This window comes from Corvus moneduloides, chromosome 18 (genome assembly GCF_009650955.1).
Source record: "Corvus moneduloides isolate bCorMon1 chromosome 18, bCorMon1.pri, whole genome shotgun sequence".
NCBI classification, from domain to species: Eukaryota; Metazoa; Chordata; class Aves; order Passeriformes; family Corvidae; genus Corvus; species Corvus moneduloides.
In genome coordinates, this window is record NC_045493.1 from 12,912,386 (window position 1) to 12,933,286 (window position 20,901).

The 20,901-nt window shown below is 47.5% G+C and overlaps 2 protein-coding genes and 1 long non-coding RNA gene across 3 annotated transcripts in view; 1 reads left to right on the forward strand and 2 right to left on the reverse strand.

The window, feature by feature from the left end:
• Nucleotides 1-430: 430 nt before the first annotated feature.
• Nucleotides 431-6,837, reverse strand: BRI3BP (BRI3 binding protein). Its single transcript, XM_032127861.1, has 4 exons — nucleotides 6,619-6,837; nucleotides 5,629-5,731; nucleotides 1,657-4,962; nucleotides 431-1,531 (listed from the first exon to the last, which is right to left on the reverse strand). Exons 1-3 carry the CDS (start codon nucleotides 6,817-6,819, stop codon nucleotides 4,544-4,546), a joined length of 723 nt encoding a protein of 240 aa, XP_031983752.1. The 5' UTR covers nucleotides 6,820-6,837; the 3' UTR covers nucleotides 431-1,531; nucleotides 1,657-4,543.
• A 6,099-nt stretch (nucleotides 6,838-12,936) lies between these two features.
• LOC116452964 lies at nucleotides 12,937-13,758 on the reverse strand. Its single transcript, XR_004243641.1, has 2 exons — nucleotides 13,669-13,758; nucleotides 12,937-13,475 (listed from the first exon to the last, which is right to left on the reverse strand). It is a non-coding gene; the product is annotated as an uncharacterized LOC116452964 (long non-coding RNA).
• Nucleotides 13,735-20,901, forward strand: part of AACS (acetoacetyl-CoA synthetase) — a 37,795-nt gene continuing 30,628 nt past the window's right edge. The window contains exons 1-3 of the mRNA XM_032127919.1: nucleotides 13,735-13,955; nucleotides 17,123-17,226; nucleotides 20,235-20,355. Coding sequence (XP_031983810.1) covers nucleotides 13,838-13,955; nucleotides 17,123-17,226; nucleotides 20,235-20,355 — 343 coding nt within the window. The 5' untranslated portion in view covers nucleotides 13,735-13,837. The remainder of the gene's footprint in view (nucleotides 13,956-17,122; nucleotides 17,227-20,234; nucleotides 20,356-20,901) is intronic.

Here is a 20,901-nt window from a genome sequence, read left to right on the forward strand (position 1 = left end):
CATCCCATCCCATCCCATCCCCACCCTATCCCATCCCATCCCATCCCATCCCATCCCACCCCATCCCATCCCATCCCATCCCACCCCATCCCATCCCATCCCACCCCATCCCATCCCATCCCATCCCATCCCATCCCATCCCATCCCCACCCTATCCTATCCCATCCCATCCCATCCCATCCCATCCCATCCCATCCCATCCCCACCCTATCCCACCCTATCCTATCCCATCCCATCCCATCCCATCCCATCCTATCCAGCCCCATCCCATCCCACCCCACCCCACCCCACCTCATCCCATCCCATCCCATCCCATCCCATCCCACCCCACCCCACCCCACCTCATCCCATCCCATCCCATCCCATCCCATCCCATCCCATCCCATCCCATCCCATCCCACCCCTCACAGCCTCACCAGGCACTCGCAGCTCAGTGCAAAGTCTCAGTAAACATTTATTTGAAGCTTTGCCACAATACCATAATTTGATTTGTGAAACTGGTCTACAAATACTGAACTACGGAGTACACGGTTTGGATGGTCCAATAAAGGAATAAATAAAGGCATGTAAAGCTCTGTAAAAAATAACTCTGGTATGTTTGTAGCTACTTAACAGTATTATCAGTAGGATCTTGTATGTGTCTAGGATCAGAAGTGAACACATGGCCTCTCTTCAGACCAAATCATTTTTACATAAACAATTACACAAACTTAAACACTGTAACCATGAAACCTGATGTACAGAATAGGATGTGAAATCACTACCATCAGTGCCAACAACAAGTGCTACCACAGCAAATATAACTTCTGATTAAAAGGAAAAGATTGGTTTTTACATGTGCTGTCATCACAGGTCGATGGAATCATCCAAAAAGTTTAAAATACATGCGGATACAATAAAACCTTTTATTTTCCAACCCAGACAAAGAGAACTCATGGTCACTGAACGCCATTAGCTGCCAAATGCGGATCAGTATGTGAGGCAAACCACACTTAAAACACTTCTACACCACCGAAGAGCTATGGTTGATACTGGTCTATTTTCCACACCGACGATATGACGAGTCTTGAGAAGCAAATCACAAAGTGAAGGACGCGCTATAAGCACAGCACTGAGCCACACCAGGTGTGCACACTGCACTCTGACACCCAAAACCACTGGGGAAGCGTCACATTCCATGGGACACACCAGCTATCCACAGGCGTGTGCGTCCGGAGGAGCTGCTCTGCGACAGCGGGAGGAGCACCGCAGCAGTTCCAAAGGCGAGCTCCCGAAGCAGGCAGGTGAAACCCTCAGCCCCGGGGCGTTCCCGGTCCGCAGCGCTTGTGCCAGCGGCTCACACAGCGACGGCTTCTCCGGCGGCGCGGGGAAGGTCCAGGAGCGGCATCGGTCCTGCAGGAGCAGCCAGCGGGGCTGTCCCCGCTCTCACAGCTCCCAGCAGGTCAGCGCGGGCCGAGGAGCTGCGGGGGCTGTCCGGGGCCATCCCTGCCCCCGGCGGCTGTCACTGGGCTCGGGATGGTGACACCGAGACCTGCCGGGTTCGGGATGGTGACACCGAGACCCGCCCGGGGCTCGGGATGGTGACACCAAAACCCTCCCGGGCTCAGGATGGTGACACCGAGACCCGCCCGGGGCTCGGGATGGTGACACCAAAACCCTCCCGGGTTCGGGATGGTGACACCGAGACCCGCCCGGGTTCGGGATGGTGACACCGAGACCCGCCTGTCTCTGTGCTGCTCCTGCCAGCGGCGATACAAAAGCAGTGCAGCCGCTGGCACGGGGTTCTAAAAAAACAGCAAAAACCTCCGTGGATAAACTAGATGGGCCGGTATGGAAAATATTTGTAAAAGGTATTTACAAAAGTTGAAAGAGATTAAATACAATACCACATTCATGTCCCAAAAGCGCTTTCACTACAGTGCATGTTTAAAAATACAGAGCATTTTTAAAGTATATATTTATATATATATATTGAAGATTAGATTGTGCTTTAAAAAAATCATTACTTCTGAATTTGACTAACGTGAAAACTGAGTGCTGGGAAAAATACTGATTAAAAATACCCAATTTTATATATACTGCTTTTCACATAACATTTTGCTATACATGGGATGCAAGTAAATATAAAAATACCATTTTTCAAGCAGCAGGGTGATCAAAACCAAGAGTATTAATATAGGAGGGCTGATTTTACAAAACTAAGATAAATTATTAGAGTGAGACAGGGAGAAACTATAATCCAAATTAACTTTTACATAATATTTTTAAAGAAATATTTACCATAGACAGCTCTTAATATATAAATGATTCGGTATTTTTAACTTCAACGTTAAATACGGATTACACAAAATACAATCTATGCAAACTGACCCATGCACATTGTCCTAAGAAGGCAATGGAGCTGCTGACACGAGCAAGGTTTGCAAACTTTGGTCCTCAGGTCTCAAATTTGACAAAACACATCAAGACCTGACAAGCTTTACTAGTCAATTCCTAATTTCCAGGTTGGTGCTTTAGCCCAGTCCTCTGTGCATAACAGTGGGGAGAACTGAGTTTACAGGGAAGACTCTGCAATACTATGGAAAATGAGCTGGAAAAAGGAATTCACTGTAATTTACATTTTCAGCTTGACAAAGTGGACTATTTGTTGCCATAGTCCCTATCTGTTCACAGGAAAGATTTTAAGTTGTGATAACCAGTTAGTTAACAACTCTAAACCGTGTACTTGTTGATAAATGGGGTGCAGGGGGATTTACAGGTGACATAAAAAATTAAAATGCATTCCAACCGTGCCAAGTGCATATGAACTTCAACCGTGTTGAACCGAAGTGATCACCGTTCAGAGTAAAGGCCATTAACATGGATTTAAAAATAACCCCCGTGGAAATGTCACACACAGACCCAAAGAGGTTAGGCAAGTAACACACACATTTCAAGAAGAACATTAAACTTTCAGCATAAAGAGAAAAATGAATTCGCCCCACAGTTACATTCAGTTAAGCATCACATCCAACAAAAGCTCTGCTCAGTGGAACAACGAGCTGTGCTCAGCTGCCCCAGCCTGTCCCACCGGGGCTGGCACTGGCAGGCACACCTGGGGAACCTCCTCCTCCTCCTCCTCGTTCCCTTGCTTTGTAGCCAGGCCCCATCACAGACCAATTTTTGTTGCGCTTTTTGATGTAGTTGTTGGTTTGGACCCTATGGAATATGGAGTGCTTCAGCTGTGCTCCATCCTACCCCTCATGGTATCGGAACTGTGCTCATCACTGGGGGGTAGATGCTTCCCCTCCCTCCACGCATCTGTATCCTTGGATGCTGCTGTTTCCAGGTTAAATCACATCCCAGACTTCCTTCCCTGAGGTTACCTTTGTTTCACTGCGTTTCAGTAAACCGTGCACAGCCAGTGATACCCTACCAAGCTCGTTAGTTCTAAGAAATACAGAAATCCTGCAAAATAAAATTGCTTCAAAGCTCCAACGCTTTGAAAGAGAACCCTTTCCTACACCCTCCTCCTAAAGGTGACTCGCTTTTCCCAAAACCTAATGAGGACACAGACTTCAAGCAAAAAGCACCTATAAAACTATTATAATTTTAGAAAAAAATCCAGATCTTCCTGAAGATAATTTATTGCCGCTTATTGGTCCTGAGAAAGCTTTAAGCAACAATACATTTGCACGTGTTTTAACTGCTGCCTTTTCTGAGAAAGTACGTGGGTCCTGAGATTAAAAATCATGTTTTAGTCTATGCACTTATGCTTGGAAAATGCTTCATTGTGCAGATCAAATATGAATTACAATTTGTCACGCTACGTCTTCCTTCTGTGCCAATTTATTAAACCAGATTTCCTTCCAGACACTAACAAATTAAAGTTCTCGAGATGAAATGCAACAATAAAATGCCACACGTGCGCTCTCTCACATTGGACTGGCATTTAAGGACTTCAAATCTTCCTTCTCCCTCATTCCCCACCTCCTGTTAAAAGCTATGGTGTGAATTTTTTGGCCTGGATACCAGAAAATTCCTCATCTGATACTCTATGAAAGGCAACTTCAAGGCAATGAAATAAGCCAACAAAAACACAAAAACATTCACAACTTTGAAGAAAAAATACGGACCCACAGCAGTTACTTCTCAATGGAAGTGCTTGGTAACTTGAGATTTTTTTTTTCTTTTTAACTGTTAAAGTGTCAAATTTGCATATGTTTAACTCAATTTCAATATCTGAAAGACTACTCAATTTGCTTTTATAAAAACTTTACAAAAGATGTTTTTAAATGCTTGTAAAAGTAAGCGTTTATCTACTGAGAAAATTCTAGTACTGGATAAAACTCTGAATATACAGCTGAATTTTGTAAATGTTTTTCTTTCTCCTAGAAGTCTAATGGCTGAGTGTTTAATCTAGATAAATTAGTCTTACACATGATGAAAAGTTATAACTTTGCACACTTTTTACCATGTGATGTTTTGTTGCTTTGTAACTTCGAACGAGACAGTGCTTAGGACTTTTCTGGAGCTGGTGTTACAGTGGTCTGTAGGGGCCGGTTCATTGCTCACTGCCCCTGTCCAGGTTCTCAATCACCCTGGAAAGGCGGATGTTCAGCAGTCTGATCTGACTATCCAGGTGGTCCATCTTCTCCTCCAGGCTGCTGTTGCTGTTTCTTCTCCAGTAAAACCCAACGGGCCCCGTCATGAAGTAGACGGCCACGACGAAGCAGAGCGGCAGCACGGCGTGCTCCGGGTCGCCCTCGTACTTCTGCAGGATGTAGACGCACGACAGCGTGAACAGCGCGACCCTGGCGATCCAGAAGAAGCGGCCAAACAGCATGTGCAGGAGATAGAAGAAGAATCCAAGGAAGAGAGATAAAAACCAATAGGCCAGTAAAATGGCACCGATCAGCAGGAGGGCGCGGGTCGGGTTGTTGGCAATTGCTGCTGGGCTGAAATAGTGAGTCAGGTTGGAGGCTGAAAAACAAAGGAAAATGTACAGAATGTTAATGAGCGTGGGCTGAAGGTGGCACGGGATGGGGGGGTGGGGGAAAACACGAGCACAGCTCCAAAGGGTCAAACCCCCACAGCAGTGGGGTCACGGCTGTGTTTTCTGAAGTAAGGGGTAAAGCTGGTTCACCCATTTCTGGATGGACCTTCTTCAAATCACTGGCTCAGCTCCAACGATTCAACTGAATTAATTCCAGAAGAGGTGCTAAAGGCTCTTTAAAGACAAACCACCGTAGAGCCTAAGGTCAAAATGCATACTGGGCTACGATCCTGCTTTGTAAAAGCTACATTCTAAAGGCTCTCAGCTGCATCTTTCCCTTCTCTAGCCGTCATTGATTTCCCTGCACCGTTCCTGGCTGTGTGAATCCATTTATTTAATGATGATACCAAGGAACCAACTGTGACTTGTTGTGATTCTATACACATCCTGTAGAGACACATATAGAAATGGAATGGCGGGGTTCAGTCTTCTTGTTTGAAGATATTAATAGGAAAATCAAAGCCATGTGAAGCAGAGAGAGACGCCACTGACAGATGTTTAAGCAGCATGATAAAATGTAATCGTTTTCCCATTTGCTTGTAAACACTGATACAGGCTGAGACAGTTCAAGGGTGAACAGGCATCACACTTACCATCAATTCCAAGAACATCTAACAAATCAGTCCATATTCTCCAGAATGTGTCCATTAATACATCCACCCCATTCACAAACCTCTCTGTCAACCTTGAGAAAAACTGAGAAATAAAATTTAAAATTAAAAAAATCCTCAATTCCTAAAATAACACTTTGAGACTTATTAATCATGAGTAGAATCATAATTCATTAAGCAAGAATTGCAGATTATTTTGTAGTCCCCATGGGAAAAACTATCATTCCGTATTTTTTTTTACTATGTGAACTATGAACTTACATGTAGCAATTATCCTTATTGTAGGTATTTTGGCATGTAAATGTATATGTTGGCAGGATAAAACCGCACTTTATTGGCTTTACTATTGTTTTGAAGTCTAGAGAAAACACTATTACCAACAACCGGTAAAGGAAACCAAAGAATTAAGTTTTATCAAGCCAGATGTCCCCAGCATCACACACAAATGTCTCAGGTGTACTCAGAGATCAATTTAACAGATTTTACTATTTCTTCCTACTGCCTGAGGAAAGCAGGAACAGAGGAATGTACAGGTCCCGCATGCCTGATTTCCTGCAAGTTCCGATGGCCCTCCAAGCATAGGATGCTCTGCTGATGCAGACAGACCGGATTTCAGCTGGAGGGCTCCTCACCGCCAGCGGGCGGCCCTGGCCGTCTCCCTCACCTAAAACAACCTTTATTTAGGCATTTCGCCGCTATTTCCCCCAGCCTCCTGCAAGCCTCGCCTCCCGTTTTTCTCCCCAAAGCAGCGCTCCGGCCGCTCCGCCGCCTCGCCCGCAGCCGCGCTCGCACCGGGACGAGGCCACGGCCGGTCCAGCACCGAGCCCCGCGCCGGGGGGCGCCGGGCGAGCGGGGCTGCGCCCCGAGAGCCGCCCGATCACCGCCGGAGCCCCGGCGCGGAGGGAGAGGAAGCGAAGGAAGCGCGGGAGATGGAGGTGGAGGGGGAGGGGGGGGCAGCAGCCGGCGCCTCACCTTCTGCAGGGCCCGCACGTTGTCCTCGCCGAAGAGGCCGCTGACGCCCTGGTAGAGGCCGCTGGCGGCGCGGCGGAGGCTGTTCTGGCGGTCGGCCCCGCGGCCCCGCGCGGCCCGAGCGCCGGGCCCCGCCGCAGCGAGCAGCAGCAGCAGCAGCAGCAGCAGCGGCCCCGCCAGCTGCACCCGCCGCGCCGCCGCCATGGCCGCCCCGCCGCGCCCGCCGCAGCGCCGCCCGCAGGCCGCGCCCCGCAACGGCGCCCACAGCGGCGGGGCGGGGAGGGGAGGGGAGGGGCTCCCGGCGGGCCGCGGATTTGAGGAAATCACGGAAAAATCGCTGATGTTGGGAAAGGCCGCCGGGATAACTGCGGGGAGAGCAGGTAGCTGATCCTCCGCTTCTGCTGCGTCCTAGAGAGGCCGTGTTTGGAGTGCTGTGTCCGGCTCAGGGCTCCTCCGTACAAGAGAGACAAGGAGCTGCTGGACAAGGTCCGGCAGAGGCCACAGAGATGATTTGGGGTCTGGAGCATCTCTTATGAGGAGAGGCTGTGGGAGCTGGGCCTGTTTAGCGTGGAGAAGAAAAGACAGAGGAGATCTCATTAATGCATATAAATATCTCAAAGGCAGGTGCCAAGAGAATGGTGCCAGGCTCCTTTCAGTGGTGCCCAGCAACAGGATGAGGAGCAATGACCAAAACCTAAAATGCAAGAAGTTCCACCTCTACATGAGGAAGATCTTCTTTACGTTGAGGGTGGAAGAGCATTGAACAAGCTGCCCAGAGAGGTTCTGGAGTCTCCCTCTGGAGACATTGAAATCCCACTTGGATGCGTTCCTGTGTCACCTGCTCCACCTTTGGGGTCCTGTGTTGTCCCTTCAGCAGCATTATCTGGCTTGAAGTGTGAAGCCCAAACCTGGGCACACTACTCCAGATGTGGTCTTGGCAGTGCCAACGCAAGGGAAAGGATCATGTCCCTTGACCTGCTGGCTTTGCTCTTCCTGACCTGCCCCGGATGCTGTTGGGCTTCTTTGCCACGGGGCCCATTCCCAGCTCCTGATCGAGTTCCTTGGCTCTGCAATCCTCTCCCATGGAGCTTTTAAATTACTCGGCTATTTGGGCTCTGGAGACTCATCAGAGTCTTTAGAGGGACTACAAGAAGCTGCTTTTTCTACATGGGTAGCAATCTCTGAGGAGATTCCTAGACACAATCCCTAAATAACAAGGGAAATATAGAACTCTTGTGTCCAAAAAAATGACATCTCTCTCCAGTACTCTGTCAACTTCACATCGAGGGATTCTGAAGGATGCTCATGTCCTTTACCCTTGAGAAACTCTGACTCAGATGTACATGCTGAAATACAGCACGTTTCATGGTGCAACTCCCTCTTCTGACTGGTTTTGTGTTGATTTTTCCAAACTAACCAGGCTAACAAAAAAACAGCTGGGAAGTGTAAATTAGACAATGTTATCAGCTCCTTCTGGGTTATGAAGCCCAAGCACGCTGTTGGCAGACTGAAGTAAGAATCCCCAGGAGACAGAAGAGCACTTTATTGCCTTCAGAGCACATTCTGATTCATCCAGGAACACAATGATGGCGGTATAAAAATAGATCCACGGGTCTGTAGCATAGATCCTGCACCAATTGATGACGTGACCTAGGGCAGCAAATATTTGCTAAATTGCCCAACAGTACCTTCAAGGCACAAGGGATCCTGATGTCCTCCCCAGAGCTTCTCGTTGAGCTTGGGAAGGTGTAGGCAACCCATGCCCATTCCTGTGCACCACTCAAGGTCTGAGTTTTACCTCTCTGGTTTTACTTCTGAAAGTTACAGGGCAGATCTCTGCTTTTACCAGCCCCTTCCTGGGGAGTTCCTGCAGAGTCAGGAGTGCATCTTGTAGCTCTCCCAGTCACTGGAATAACTTGAAGTATCTCTTCCTGATTTTACAGTCTGTGTTCTTGATGTTTAAACCTTGTGGCTCAGCCCCAAGCCTTGTAGTTGAGTAGATATTAGAATACAGACATCTCTGCTATGGCCTTTTTCCCAGTTTTAGTCTGGCCAAAGCACTTATTTTCACATTTAGCAGAACGGCCTAGAACTTTCAGCATTGTTTTTTATTTGGCCCTGGAAGGGTTGGGCCCACATCCAGGAGGCTACTTAGGATCTTATTCGATTTCAGCAGGATATAGATGATTTATGTATTTATAAAGAATGCTTTCATTTAAGATGGCCCTGAAATTGCTGATCTGTTGATACCTGCCTATAGTCTGAAGTCTCATCCTCTTCCAGAACAGGTTGGTAACTGATGACAGGTATTTTTGAGGTTCTTACAAGGTTTCTGGTTATCTGCCCTCAGCGTCATGCTGTGCTTGTACTCTGAGCATACCCTAAAGTCAGCTTCTGGGGCATTTCTTGCCTGTGAAGAGCCTCACAATACAAAAAAACCTGATGATAATTAATTGTCATGAGTGTTTTTTTCTGTGCCTGGTATAATTCTTCGATTTGTTTCCAGTTGGCATGGTGTTCTCTGGGTCCCCTTGTGCCGTTTATGGTCCAATAGGTCTTGTTTGTGCGAATTTGGGAACATTCCTATTTCTCTGTGTGAATTTCCCTGGTGGAACCTCCTCAAAATCACTTCTCCAAAGTGCCTGTTGTTTGCTCCCATCTGTTCTTTACAGAGCTCCAGAGGCCTGTGGTAGTGGCTGCCTTTGAAGGCTTGCGCTCAGGGTTGTGCTTCACATGAGGTCAGGATAATTTGGGAATCTTCCTGCTATCTAACTGATTTCCTGACCTGTCTCAATGAGCCTATTTCAGGTAAGGTTATCTCCCCAAATGCCCAGCTCTTATGAAATTACGTGGTATTTCACCCTCCTCGTTTAAATAAATGAAATAGCGTCTGTTCAAAGAATGCATTGCATCATGGCATGAAACATGGATCTCAGCCACGCTGAACTTCTTAATGAGGAAAACTGGAGGTTTCTAGAAAGGTCCTCTGATGAGGGTCTCACTGTACAGAGGAAGCATGAGTAGGCTTCTCTATTTCCTCATCTGCACTAAAAAGTGTTCAAGTTGTCCTACTCAGAGACAGGGATTTAACAACAATTTGAAGTGTTTAGAAAAAATTGGGGTCTTCTACAACTCTAAGTTTTAGCAGATCACAGGGTTCTCTCTTTTAAAATCATCTTTATGCTGAAAAAAGTGGCATAGCCTTAAAGAAAGCCAGCTGATGTTACTGTGGACCAGTTCTTAACCTCACTGACTCTTATTTTTCTGTCTTTCCTTCATCTCACAGCCTCAACCTGTCACAGCTAATTGCTTTATGACCATTTGTCATTTTAGGCCTTTTTTCCTTCATGTCCTCCCCAAGAGATTTTTCTCGCAATGTGTCACTGTTTCTTTTCTTCTTTTTTTTCCCTTTTCCCTTTCCTTTTCCTTTTAGTTCTTTCTCCTTTTCTGCAAATGCCTTTGATTTTGATTCTGATTACTTGTACTCCTGACACCATGGAGAGGTTGCAGAGATCATGGACATCAAATGAGCCAGAAGTTTCTTATTCTTATCCAAACTCATCAGCCAGCTGGCCAATGCTCTGAATATAGGATTAAAAAAAAAAAAAAACCTTTCCAAAATCTTTAAATTTCCTAATCCAGTTGTTGGATCAATGAATCATGGTCAGGCCTCAGCGTATTGCAGAGATCACCACGAGGTATTATTACAAAACTTTTATCTCATAGATCCAGGCATTTCATCAGTCAATTTAATCTTACAGGTGACTCCAGGTTACCTCAGAGCCCCCAAGGGGGTAGTACCATCAGCAGCATTACTGCTGTTCATCAGCTCTGAAGCACCTGTTTTAAATCTAATCTGAGGCAGAAAACATGATTTCATTTCTAACCTATCGTTACTATTAGCAGGCATAAGGTAAGGCTTAAAAAGATTTGAAAGTGGACAATTCTAGTTAATCTAATTCAGGCTATTTTCCTCCAGCTATCCTAATCTAGTCTGCAAACTAATTGCAGTAGTCACCGCAGTCCTCTTAATGCCCATTTTCTCATTAAAGGTGTGTTTAGTTTTCCTTCTTTTAGTTCCCATTTTTCCAAAGTCACCTTTGAAAGAGGGGAAAACTGGTTTGAGTAAGGGAAAACTGGAATGAAGGCAGGGAACATGGATTCATAACCCCCTCTAAGTAAGGATGCAATAGTAAAACTCCTGCTAGTAAGTGAGAAGCACTGTCAGGCTTTCCAAAAAGCCCAGTTTTATCAGCAAATCCATCACAGCCCTTCGTCCCTGAGCTGTAACTGGGTCAGTCCTTTCTAAATTACACCTTTTTCAGCTCAGCGAGAGGATTTTTGGGTCCCTTCTCAGGTCATTTGGCTGCTCGTTTTCTTTTTAGGAGTACAGGTTGCTTTGGGGAGAGAAAGCGGCAGTTTTGCTGCTGTATTAGGAGGAAGCTGGTCACAGAAGGTGTGTTTTAGACATTACAATGGGCTGCTCAGGAAGGCGATAGAATGACCGGCCCTTGGAGGTGTTTAAGGAAAGGCTGCATGTGGCACTCAGTGCCGTGCCGTGGTTGACAGGGTGGTGTTGAGTCATAGGTTGGAATCCATGACCTCAGACGTCTTTCCCAACCGAACTGATTCGGTGATTCTGTGCTTTTTTATCCTAAAACCGGGCAATTTCGGCATCGCCTCAGCGCTGAGGGGAACCACGGAGGGCCCCGCGCCCCTCCCGCCGGGTGGCATGAGAGCGCTCCTCTGATTGGGCACACCTCCCCCCGATCCGGCCGCTCATTGGCCGGCAGAGAGAGGGGCTTGAGAAACCTCTGCGCCGATTGGTCCCTCGCGGCGTCGGCTCTCCCCCCGTCGGCCCAGCCGCGAGGAGAGCGGGCTCTGGGCTGATGTGGGGCCAGGCGCGCCGCAGCCAATCAGACGCGCTGGCGTCACGGCCGCCGTGCGCCGCGCGGGATCCATCCGCAGCGCGGGCCCGCCCGGCCCTGAGGGGCGCGGCGGCGGCGGGCGGGTCACGGAGTCACGGAGTCACGGCATCGCTTCGATTGGGAAAGGCTTCTGCGAGCAGCGAGCCCAGCCTGCGGCCCAACGCCTCCGTGCCATGTCCAGCCTTTCCTTAAATACCTCCAGGGACGATGATTCCACCACCTCCCTGAGAACTACATTCCAATATCTAATTACTTTTTCTCCGAATGAATTCTTCCGAAAGTTCAAACGAAACCTCCCCTGGAGCAGCTTACGGCTCTGTCCTCATGTTCTATCACTTATTCCCTTGGAGCAGAGCCCGACCCCCCCCCCCCCCCCCGGCTGCTCCCTCCTGTCAGGGACTTGTGCAGAGCCACAAGGTCCCCCCTGAGCCTCCTCTGCTCCAGGCTGAGCCCCTTTCCAGCTCCCTCAGCCGCTCCTGCGGCTCCAGCCCCTTCCTCAGCTCCGTTCCTGTCTTTGGACTCACTCCAGCACCTCAATGTCCTTCCAGAACTGAGGGGCCCAGAACTGGACACAGGACTCGTGGTGTGGCCTTACCAGAGCAGGGGTCAGTGGGCGGCCTCACCGCCACCCTCCTGAGCTGTGGCCCCCTCGGGACATGGGGTGATCTCGGTAAAAATGGGAAATTACAGCTTTGCTTCCAGTCCTGGCAAGGAGCGCTGCAACAACCATATGGCATCCACCAGGTGTAATTCTCGACCTGTCCAACGCCTGGCCCAAAGCTCACCCCAGAGCAGGGCAGGCTGCTCATCACCGGCGGTAAATGGTGCAGAGGGGCTGCCCAGAGGTCCGAGGTCGGTGATGGGGCAGGAGGCAAAACTTTCCTGCCCCTTTTGGGTTGTGAAGGTGTTTATGGCACTAAGGCAGTGTGGATATATCCACTGGTACAGGACATGCGGGGCAGCCAATAGAAGTTATCTCTTCTGCAGACTGCAGGAAGATGGATTCTCCAGGCAGTTTCCTCACCATGGGCTGCGGATCCCAAGTCCATTGAACCCTCTGGGACCTGGACACTGGACAGGACACTCCTGTCCTGCCTTCTCCCTTATCTCCGGGATTGGCAGGTGTCTGGCCATGGATTTCACACTTCCACTGACCTCTGAGCGCTGCCAAGGCAAGGGAGGCACATCAGGCACGTCATTCCACCTCAGCCTCCCCGAGTCCCTTTGGCTCTGGGGAGAGTTATTTAAAAATAAGCCAGATGTAAGGTCTGTCTCGAAGCAAATAAAAATTGTGGATTGTTTAAATCACATTTCCATGGCCTCCAAATTTAATGAAGTAGTTGTATTCCGGTAGCACAAAAATCTAAATGAAATGTAGAGTCCGTACACAATCTACTACACATATTTTACTTTAATATACAGTACACCGGTATAATTTACCATCAAATTCCCATTTTTGAGGCTTCCATGAATTAGAAGCAAAATGATGACCTTGAAAATAAGTTACATAAGCAGCACGTATACACCGTGAATTGTGAAGTCGTTTAGGTTGTAAAAGACCCTTAAAGATCACGGTCTAGCAGTGAACTGCACGTCGTTAAGTGCTTTTTTACCACCAATTCCCGGCTGAAATCGGTTGCTGCAAAATCTCGTCGCTAGCAGAGCTCACATTCAGAAAGCACAGCAGCAACAGTGAGTTTTAATCCAAGGTGCAAGCCGTGTAGGCTGCGAGCGTTACACAAGCGCAACTGGGATGGCGAGGCCAAGGCGAAACGCTTTCCTTGCCTCATTTTTGGGTCAAAGACACTTGTTGGTACTTCTTCAGGCCTCCCTGGGGAAAAACTAATCAACAGAGCGGCAGCGATTTTGCGGAGATCCGGAGAAAAGCGCGAAGCGATGGCTCCTCCCGATGCCGACGCGGCGTCTGGTGACCTTTAGAGGTGACAGGGACCGCGCGGCGGCTCTCGGGTGTCCGGCGCGGCCGCTCCCCCATTCATCCCGCACCGCCCGCGCCCTCCCCGGGCCGTCCCCAGCGCCCCTCCCCGCCCACCCCCCGGTCTCCCCCGGTCTCCCCCGGTCTCCCCCGGTCCCCGCCGCCCCCTCGGCGCCCCGCCCCGCCCCGCACTTTTCTCTGCGGCGGAAGGTTACGGAGTGATGCGGTCGGCGGAGCCTTAAAGGGTGCGCGCGGAGGAGGGGCCGCAGTCAGCGCCGAGGTGCGGCGGGAGTCGAGCGTGTTCGGGCCGTGTGGGTGCCTGTGGGACGCACCGTGTTCGCCTCGCTCCGCTGTCGCCACCATGTCCCGGGAGCCCGAGATTATGGAGTCGCAGGTGTTGTGGGAGCCTGACACGAAGCGCAACACCCACATGGACCGTTTCCGCGCCGCCGTGGCCAGCAGCTGCGGGCTCCGTCTGGGTGAGCGCTGGGTGGGGGTAGGCGGGCGCTGCCTGTGGCCGTGCTCGGACTGTGGGGGCTGCCGGGCTCTGCCTTTCGGTGGTGGGCTTTACCGTGGGCTCACGGAAGGTCTGGGGGCCATCCGTCTGCCGCTCTGGTCTCGGTCCCCTTGGGTGCACCTGGGGCAGGTGGGCGTAGTGCTCCGGGCTGCGGGTGGGATGCTGTGCTTGAGCCTCAGCCAGAGGCCTCCGGGGCAGCATCCGCTGGTGTGAAGGTATGTGCCGATGGGAAATGCAAACAGCCTTATCTGTGCCTGGTGCTGCGGTTGGATGTCAGCCCAGGCAGCGCCGGCATCGCTACCTGCGGAGGCTCCCGGTGTTGCGGGGAGTTCTGGGGCCGGGAGCGGCACTGGAGCGATTTAGTGTTTTAAAGGGATGTGGGAGGGTGGCATCGCTGCCGCCATGGCTGTGAGGTGAGTGTAAGCCCTAGCGTGATGCTTCAGCAGCAGAGGTATGTGAGAGTGGAGTTATGGCCCTGTTCATCTTTCATTGTGAAGAGTATGTGTTTTGTAATATTCAGGTATGCTGGGAGGTGAACGGTGATGCATAAGGTTGTTCTGTGGTGGAAGGTAAGGAGTTTTTGCTGTGCATCTGCCACAGCTCTTGAACTGCAATCCCTGCGTTGTACTTGTTCAGAAATACCTGTGTGGCTGTGAATAGGTATGTGCTTCTTTGACTTGGAAACAACCTGTTGCCTTTGAAAGGAGACCTGCTTTGAGCAGGTGTTGGATGTCTAGAGGTGTTTCCAGCTCAGAGTGTTGTTTTTTCCGTAACTATTGGCTGTAAGTTGTGTCTCCAGGCTATCTGGAATCAGTGGTGCTGGCTCTGTGGGCTCAGCTGCATCATGACCCAGGTAAACTTCAGTGCATGTGGCAGTCAGACCCTTTGGTTCTGACTAGTTTATTTTGTATTGCTCTCTCTAAGTATTTGGGGCCCAAGTTTCTTGTGTAGCTTTCCTGTAATCATTTGTCTGATGAGGGGTGAAAGGAGTAGTTTTGGCAAGTGGCTTGGAAGTTTGTCAGTCCGGGGTAGATGTCAGTGGTATGAGCAGACACATTCTGGAGTGGTAGCAGTGTCAATAGTGCTTCTGGCAGTTCATGCCTAGAAAACAACTCCTCACCTTGATTACTATGTGGGTAAGCCAGGTCATTATTTTGCCTGCTGGTGATTTCCCATTGGTATCCAAGTGTGTAGTATCTAACTCTCCTGCTGGATGGGGAGCAAGTTACTCCAGGGTTTTAGCCAGCTCCTGAGTGGAATGTGATGTAGCTGCTACTCATATGGTCAAGAGCAAGTGCAGTTTGAGGGGCTGCTTGTTTTTATGGCTGAAACAACTAGAATTCTTTCCATCCTACTTGGAAGTGGCTTTCTCTGTTTGAAGGTGGATTTCTGGGTATATATATATATATATATAGAAACCTTTGTCAGCTTCCATTAGGTTTGCACTGAGTGCTATTCACAACAAAGAATGGATGCTTGATGTAATGTTATGATGTGGACTCTGAGGAGAGCTGAGGGTAATACAGCCCTTTAGACAGTGGTTCTGCTGGGCCCTGGAAATGTAGTAACAAAATGCAGTGTTTGACTGTTGAGTAACAGGCCTGTGCCCTGAAGGACTTGCATGCTGAAGCTTATTTGGAGCAAACTGTATAGACAAACCAGAATAAGCTATTCATGCTTTAAGAAACCAAATTAGTAGTGACCTGTAGCTTCTTGCATGTATCAAATGATTTGGAGCACGTGGTACAGCTGGGTTTTGAAGGAGGAGATGGAAACTTAAATTCTTCTTGTGTCAGGTCTTATCTCTGTGCAGCTGATGTGTGGAGTAGAGGAGAGTGATGAGAAGCTTCCGTGGAGTGTAAAAAGAGTGTGTAGAGGTCGGGATTTGGGCAATGTGTAGATAAAATCTGCATTATGGAGAAGAGTCTTTGCCTTGTCTTATCAGTAATCCCTAGGGAATAATTTCACTCTGATGGAAAGGATTGAGGTGGGGTAAGATGTAGAAGGGGCAGACTGGCTGGGGAGAGAACAAAGTGGTGGCTAAGTGTGAGTAACAGTGCAGAGATGGCTTCGAATGTTTTTCTGTTAAAAAGCTGGAAGATGTCCCCCTTGTAGGAAAGGGATTGCAAAGATGACTTTTGCAGCAATTGGCTGGATAACAGGATAGCAAACCAGAGATAATTGGCAAAAATGCCTTTGAGTGGTTTAGCTGAAAGCACTGAATAGGGAACAGTTGGCAGAACAGGAAACTTACTGTCACTGATGGTAGATACTCAGATTTAATTGGTTGTTGGCACAGCTTTAGATAATGTGGACATGATGAGGAAACGTCACTTCTAAGCTTGTGATGAGGAGCTGGCTTCAGTTATTCATACCTAGAACTGTTCTACACACTAAATTTCAGTATTTAGTTTGAATTGTGGGGTTTGCTATGCATCCTTCAGGTTACTTTGTCTGTCTCACATTCATGTAAGATTTAAACTGCTTATTTCTGTGTTTTTAATGGCAGGTTATGGTTTTAATATCTAGCTAGTAGACATCTTGTTTGACTTCATTCATTCTGTTTCAGCATGAAAAGATAAGCTGCAGTCTGTCAGACCCCGTATTTACTGAAAAGTAGCTGTGCTTCCCGTAGCAGTGATTTTGATACCATGGTTGGATAACAAGTGCATCTAATCTCTGTGTCACTGAGCTATCAGAGGCCTTTGGCCCCAGACTGGGACCTTACAGCAAATGCCCCTTGTCAGGAAGCCTTGTTTATCTTTTGCTGTGTGAAAGTATGTTGATCGATAGGGAGTGGAAGTGTCAACAAGCAGGACTTGTTTAATCTTCGGTTGCCCTGATGGCAGGGGAGTGTGTGTAGATATTGAATGGAGTTATTAGAAAGGGTCGCTGTCTGTGGTGGCAAATGGCTCCTGACAGTCAGGTGAAGTGGTGCCATCTGTTCAGGAAGGCTCTCGGTGGTTCTGTTGTCACTTGCCTTGAGCAGAAGCGATCTACTTGGTGGTCAGAGTTATCTTCCTAATTGCTTTCGCCACAAAGTTTCTTTATCTGGGATATCCCTGACTGTAGCTTGTTTAGATTCCTGTAATTATCTGTATGATGCTGACATGTATCTCTTACTTCCAGCCAACTATGATGATCTATACCAGTGGTCAGTGGAATCCTACTCAGACTTCTGGGCAGAATTCTGGAAATACAGTAACATCGTCTGCTCTGGCCTCTATGATGAGGTAAGTTCAGTGCTTCTCTTGCAGCAAGTGCAACACAAAGGGGAAATAGTGATTTTTTTGGACCTGTTCTTAGAACTCTGGCAAGTGATGAGAGGAATCTGTCTAGTCCTGGATTTCCTTGTGTGGTGGATGGTGGTGTTCAGTTGCTGGTACACTTTAGGACAGTGAAGTCCTCGAGTGGTGTTATCCTAAGCAGTTCTGCTGTAGTGTCCTTGTGGTCGTGTGCTCTTGCACACCTTGTAATTCCTGGCTGCTTGTGAGCAGTTTGCCAATGCACTGCCTTCTGCCTTAGGATTGTGCTGGTAGAATATCATCCTGGTTTTGTAAATGCTGGCATGCTGTCAAGTTCATGTTTACCTTCCCTGAGTCAGCTTACCTGGTAAGCACACCTGTTACTCTGGCTTTGTAGAACTGGTTATGGAAGCTCTGCAGTCAGGTGTAGGCTTGAAATACCTCTGAGGGAATGGTGGTGGTTGAATGCAGGCATGGGTGGAACACCAGACAGCACCACAGAGTTCCTTGGAATAAAGATGACTCTGTAGATTCTGCAGATGGAGCCCTTGTACAGTCCTGGTGTAGGATATCAACCCTGTGGTTTTCCGTCTGAGGAAGATGTTGGGCTAATTACCTGAAAAGCTTGATGCAGTGGAACCTTCCTGGGATTCAGTAGGGAGGACTGGGCTTGTCTTAATCCCTGGAGTCCATCTGTTCCAGAACCCTCAGAGTACTGGCAGGCCTGCAGAGGGGACTGGTAAGTTTCTTTTGACTTTTCCTGTTTTATGGATTTCTGTACTGATATGATAGATCAAATGGTTCTTCCTGCCATGGAACTGCATTCTCAAGTGCCTTATTTATGTGACCCAGCCTTCAGAAGAGTGAATGCAGCAAGAGTGTAAGAGCTAGCCTGCTTTGAAGTGTGTGGTCTGAGCACTATAAACAGTTAATCTTCACATTTTCTGTAGATGCTAGCTTAAACTCTGGGAACTGTTAGAGTAACTGAGCTGGTATGTGGTAGCTAGAGGGCTGAAAAGTTTGATTTCAAGTGTCTTACAGCTTGATCCTGGCTGTCTGTTGGAAGTAAACATTGTTTTGAGGTAAATAAAATTTTTAATGAAACAGAGTTGACTCTTGTTCCCAAGCAGTGGAACAGCTTCTACTTCCAGAGGTCATTCTAAGAAAAGCAATAAAAACCTTGTGTACATAGCATAAAAGCAGCCAGTATTTTATTTAATCCTAGTAAAGGCTTTAAGGATGTGATGTGGATGTGCTGATGCTGCTCTGTAGCAGTTGTCATCTATGTCACTTGTGACATGAACAGAGGTACTTCAGTGTGCAGAGCTGTACTGGCATGGCAGCATTGGCATTGGAATGTCAAGTTACAAGCAGCTGTTTTTAAATGAAGGATGTGTCTGAATTTCTCCTTTTGCTATGAGGAGCACCTGACACCTGTTGGCCCTGTGGAGGGGCCTCTAAGGGAGGGATCATGTTGTTCATCTAAGAAAGTACCACTGCTGAAGATTGAGCTTAACTAGGAGTAACAGGTGTTACCTGGGGGGAGAAAGTACTGGAGTATGAGTCCAGCACCTTGTGCTAGTGGAGCTCACCGAAGCTCTGTGAAGGATTTTTTCCACTTCAGAAAAAAAGTTATGTTGGATCTTGTCCTGGAAAATGCTGAAAACTTTCTGCTCACTTTTCCTCAATTTGAGGAAGTCAGAAATGAGTCAGTTTTAAGAGCAGCTTCTAATTGCTGCAGTAATATGTTAGTATAAAAATCATTTGTGCAGCCTGAGTTGATAAAATATAAATGTTATAACTCAGTTCTTGTTGATTGTTAGGAGCAAAGAAATCTGAGTTCCCTTTTTTTAGAAAATACATTTGAAATAAATTAATGCAGTGGTGCACTTCCACATGAATTTTTTAAGATTGCCTCCAGGAATACATACACTGCTCTCAAAGCACAAAACCATTAGATTTTCTGGAATGGGATGTATTTTGAGCTCTGCTTGGCTGTCAGAAGAGCCTTTCACTCAGCTATAGGAATGCTGTTTCTGTAATGTGTGTGCAGTGCATGAGAGAGAACCTGAGGGTATAAACTGAAGCTTTCAAAAACACAACTATAAGAAAAAGTTTCTATTTAAAGATTTCCGGATAAATGTGCTGCTGAGCAGCTGAATCACAAAGCAGGGGGACATTTTGGAAGGAATTTAGACTTGTGGCTAAGGGGCTTTTTACCTATTATTAAAGTTAGTCTTAACTGTGACTTATGAAGGGGTAGTTTAATACTTTGAAACTTAATTAGTTCAAGATGAGGGAACTTGTTTCAACTGAACATATTTTTGATGATTTTTCAATTCTTTGCATGTCTTAGTCCTTAGTGGGGAGTTACTTAATATGGGTTTATTAGGTTGTTGGATCCTCTTAATCCTAAAAAATTGGGAACTTGAGTAAAAAGCTGGAACTCTGCAGTTACATTTGACTGTACAATTGATTATTTTGAATTACCATTGTGTGAGTTCCTGCTATTGGTCTCTGTGTGCTGTGACTCACGGTGGGGAAGAGTGGATGCTCACACTTTCCTAAGAGGGAGGCTGGGCTGTGTGGGCTGGCAGAGTTACCATGTGCTGCAGCTCAGTCCCTGTTTGGGGTGTTCCTGGGGCAAACCCCCAGTGTTGCTGAGGTCTGTGTGGATCTGTCTCCTGGTCTGGGTGTAGTCAGTGGTTTGTTTTACTTGTGTATTAAAGGCTGGTCCAAAGGTAGAACTGTCAGTGAGGAACTTTCCCTAGTTTTGTTGTAATGACGTATTTGCTTGTGACAGTTGACAAATAATTAAAAGTCCCAGGCCTCTAATTACAGGATTCAGTGTCTGTTACCCATCTGTAAGCTGGGAGAAGTGATTCTTGCTTAATAGTCTGCAAAGAGCTTGGCAGTAGTTAGCTGACTTCTGGACACTGCTGTGAAAAAGCAGTTCTATTACAGTTCTCCAGGAATGAATGATTTATTTCTTTCAGGTGGTGGATACCTCCAAGAGTATTGCAGATGTCCCAGAATGGTTCAAGGGCAGCCGTCTGAACTATGCAGAGAATCTCCTGAAGCACAAGGACAATGACAAGATTGCACTCTATGCAGCGAGTAAGGAAAATTAATGCCTTGTATTTGCTGCCCACAGGACTAGGCCTTATGAAACAGCTCTGATGAAATGTGGAAATAAACTGGTTTGGATGAGGAGAAAAAAGTGATAGATACAGGTCTGCAAAAAAAACCCAGCAAAACATGTTCTGGGAATATAGATAGTTCTGGAAAGTCCTTGGCAAGCTAAATGAAGTTTTCTTAGAATGTGCTCAACTGCATGAAGGTAGTGGAGGTCATGCTGTGTTTAAGAGTGCTGGGTATTTGAGGTATTATTTCACATTTGTTGGGAACACTCACCTGCTGCTTGCCTTCAGGAAGCATTTTGGCACTGTAGCTTGGTAGTGTCCTTCCCACCCTCTTCCTATGCCTTTTATTTTGGGAATACTAAGAACTACATGGGCTTTAGGTAGGAGTTAACTCTGCTTTTGACAACACAAACAACAGTTATGTGCATGGGAGACTTGGAATCTTACTTTACTGGAACACTAAAGCTCAGTCTTAATTTTTGTTACATTGAAGATTTGAGCATTGTAAAATCTGTGTATA

Excerpts from the sequence above, each read along its gene's own strand:
- BRI3BP (XM_032127861.1), bottom strand. The coding sequence starts at position 6,819 with ATGGCGGCGGCGCGGCGGGTGCAGCTGGCGGGGCCGCTGCTGCTGCTG. Across the intron at positions 5,732-6,618 it reads ACGTGCGGGCCCTGCAGAAG|TTTTTCTCAAGGTTGACAGA; the intron begins GTGAGGCGCCGG and ends TTTATTTCTCAG. Across the intron at positions 4,963-5,628 it reads AGATGTTCTTGGAATTGATG|CCTCCAACCTGACTCACTAT; the intron begins GTAAGTGTGATG and ends TTTGTTTTTCAG.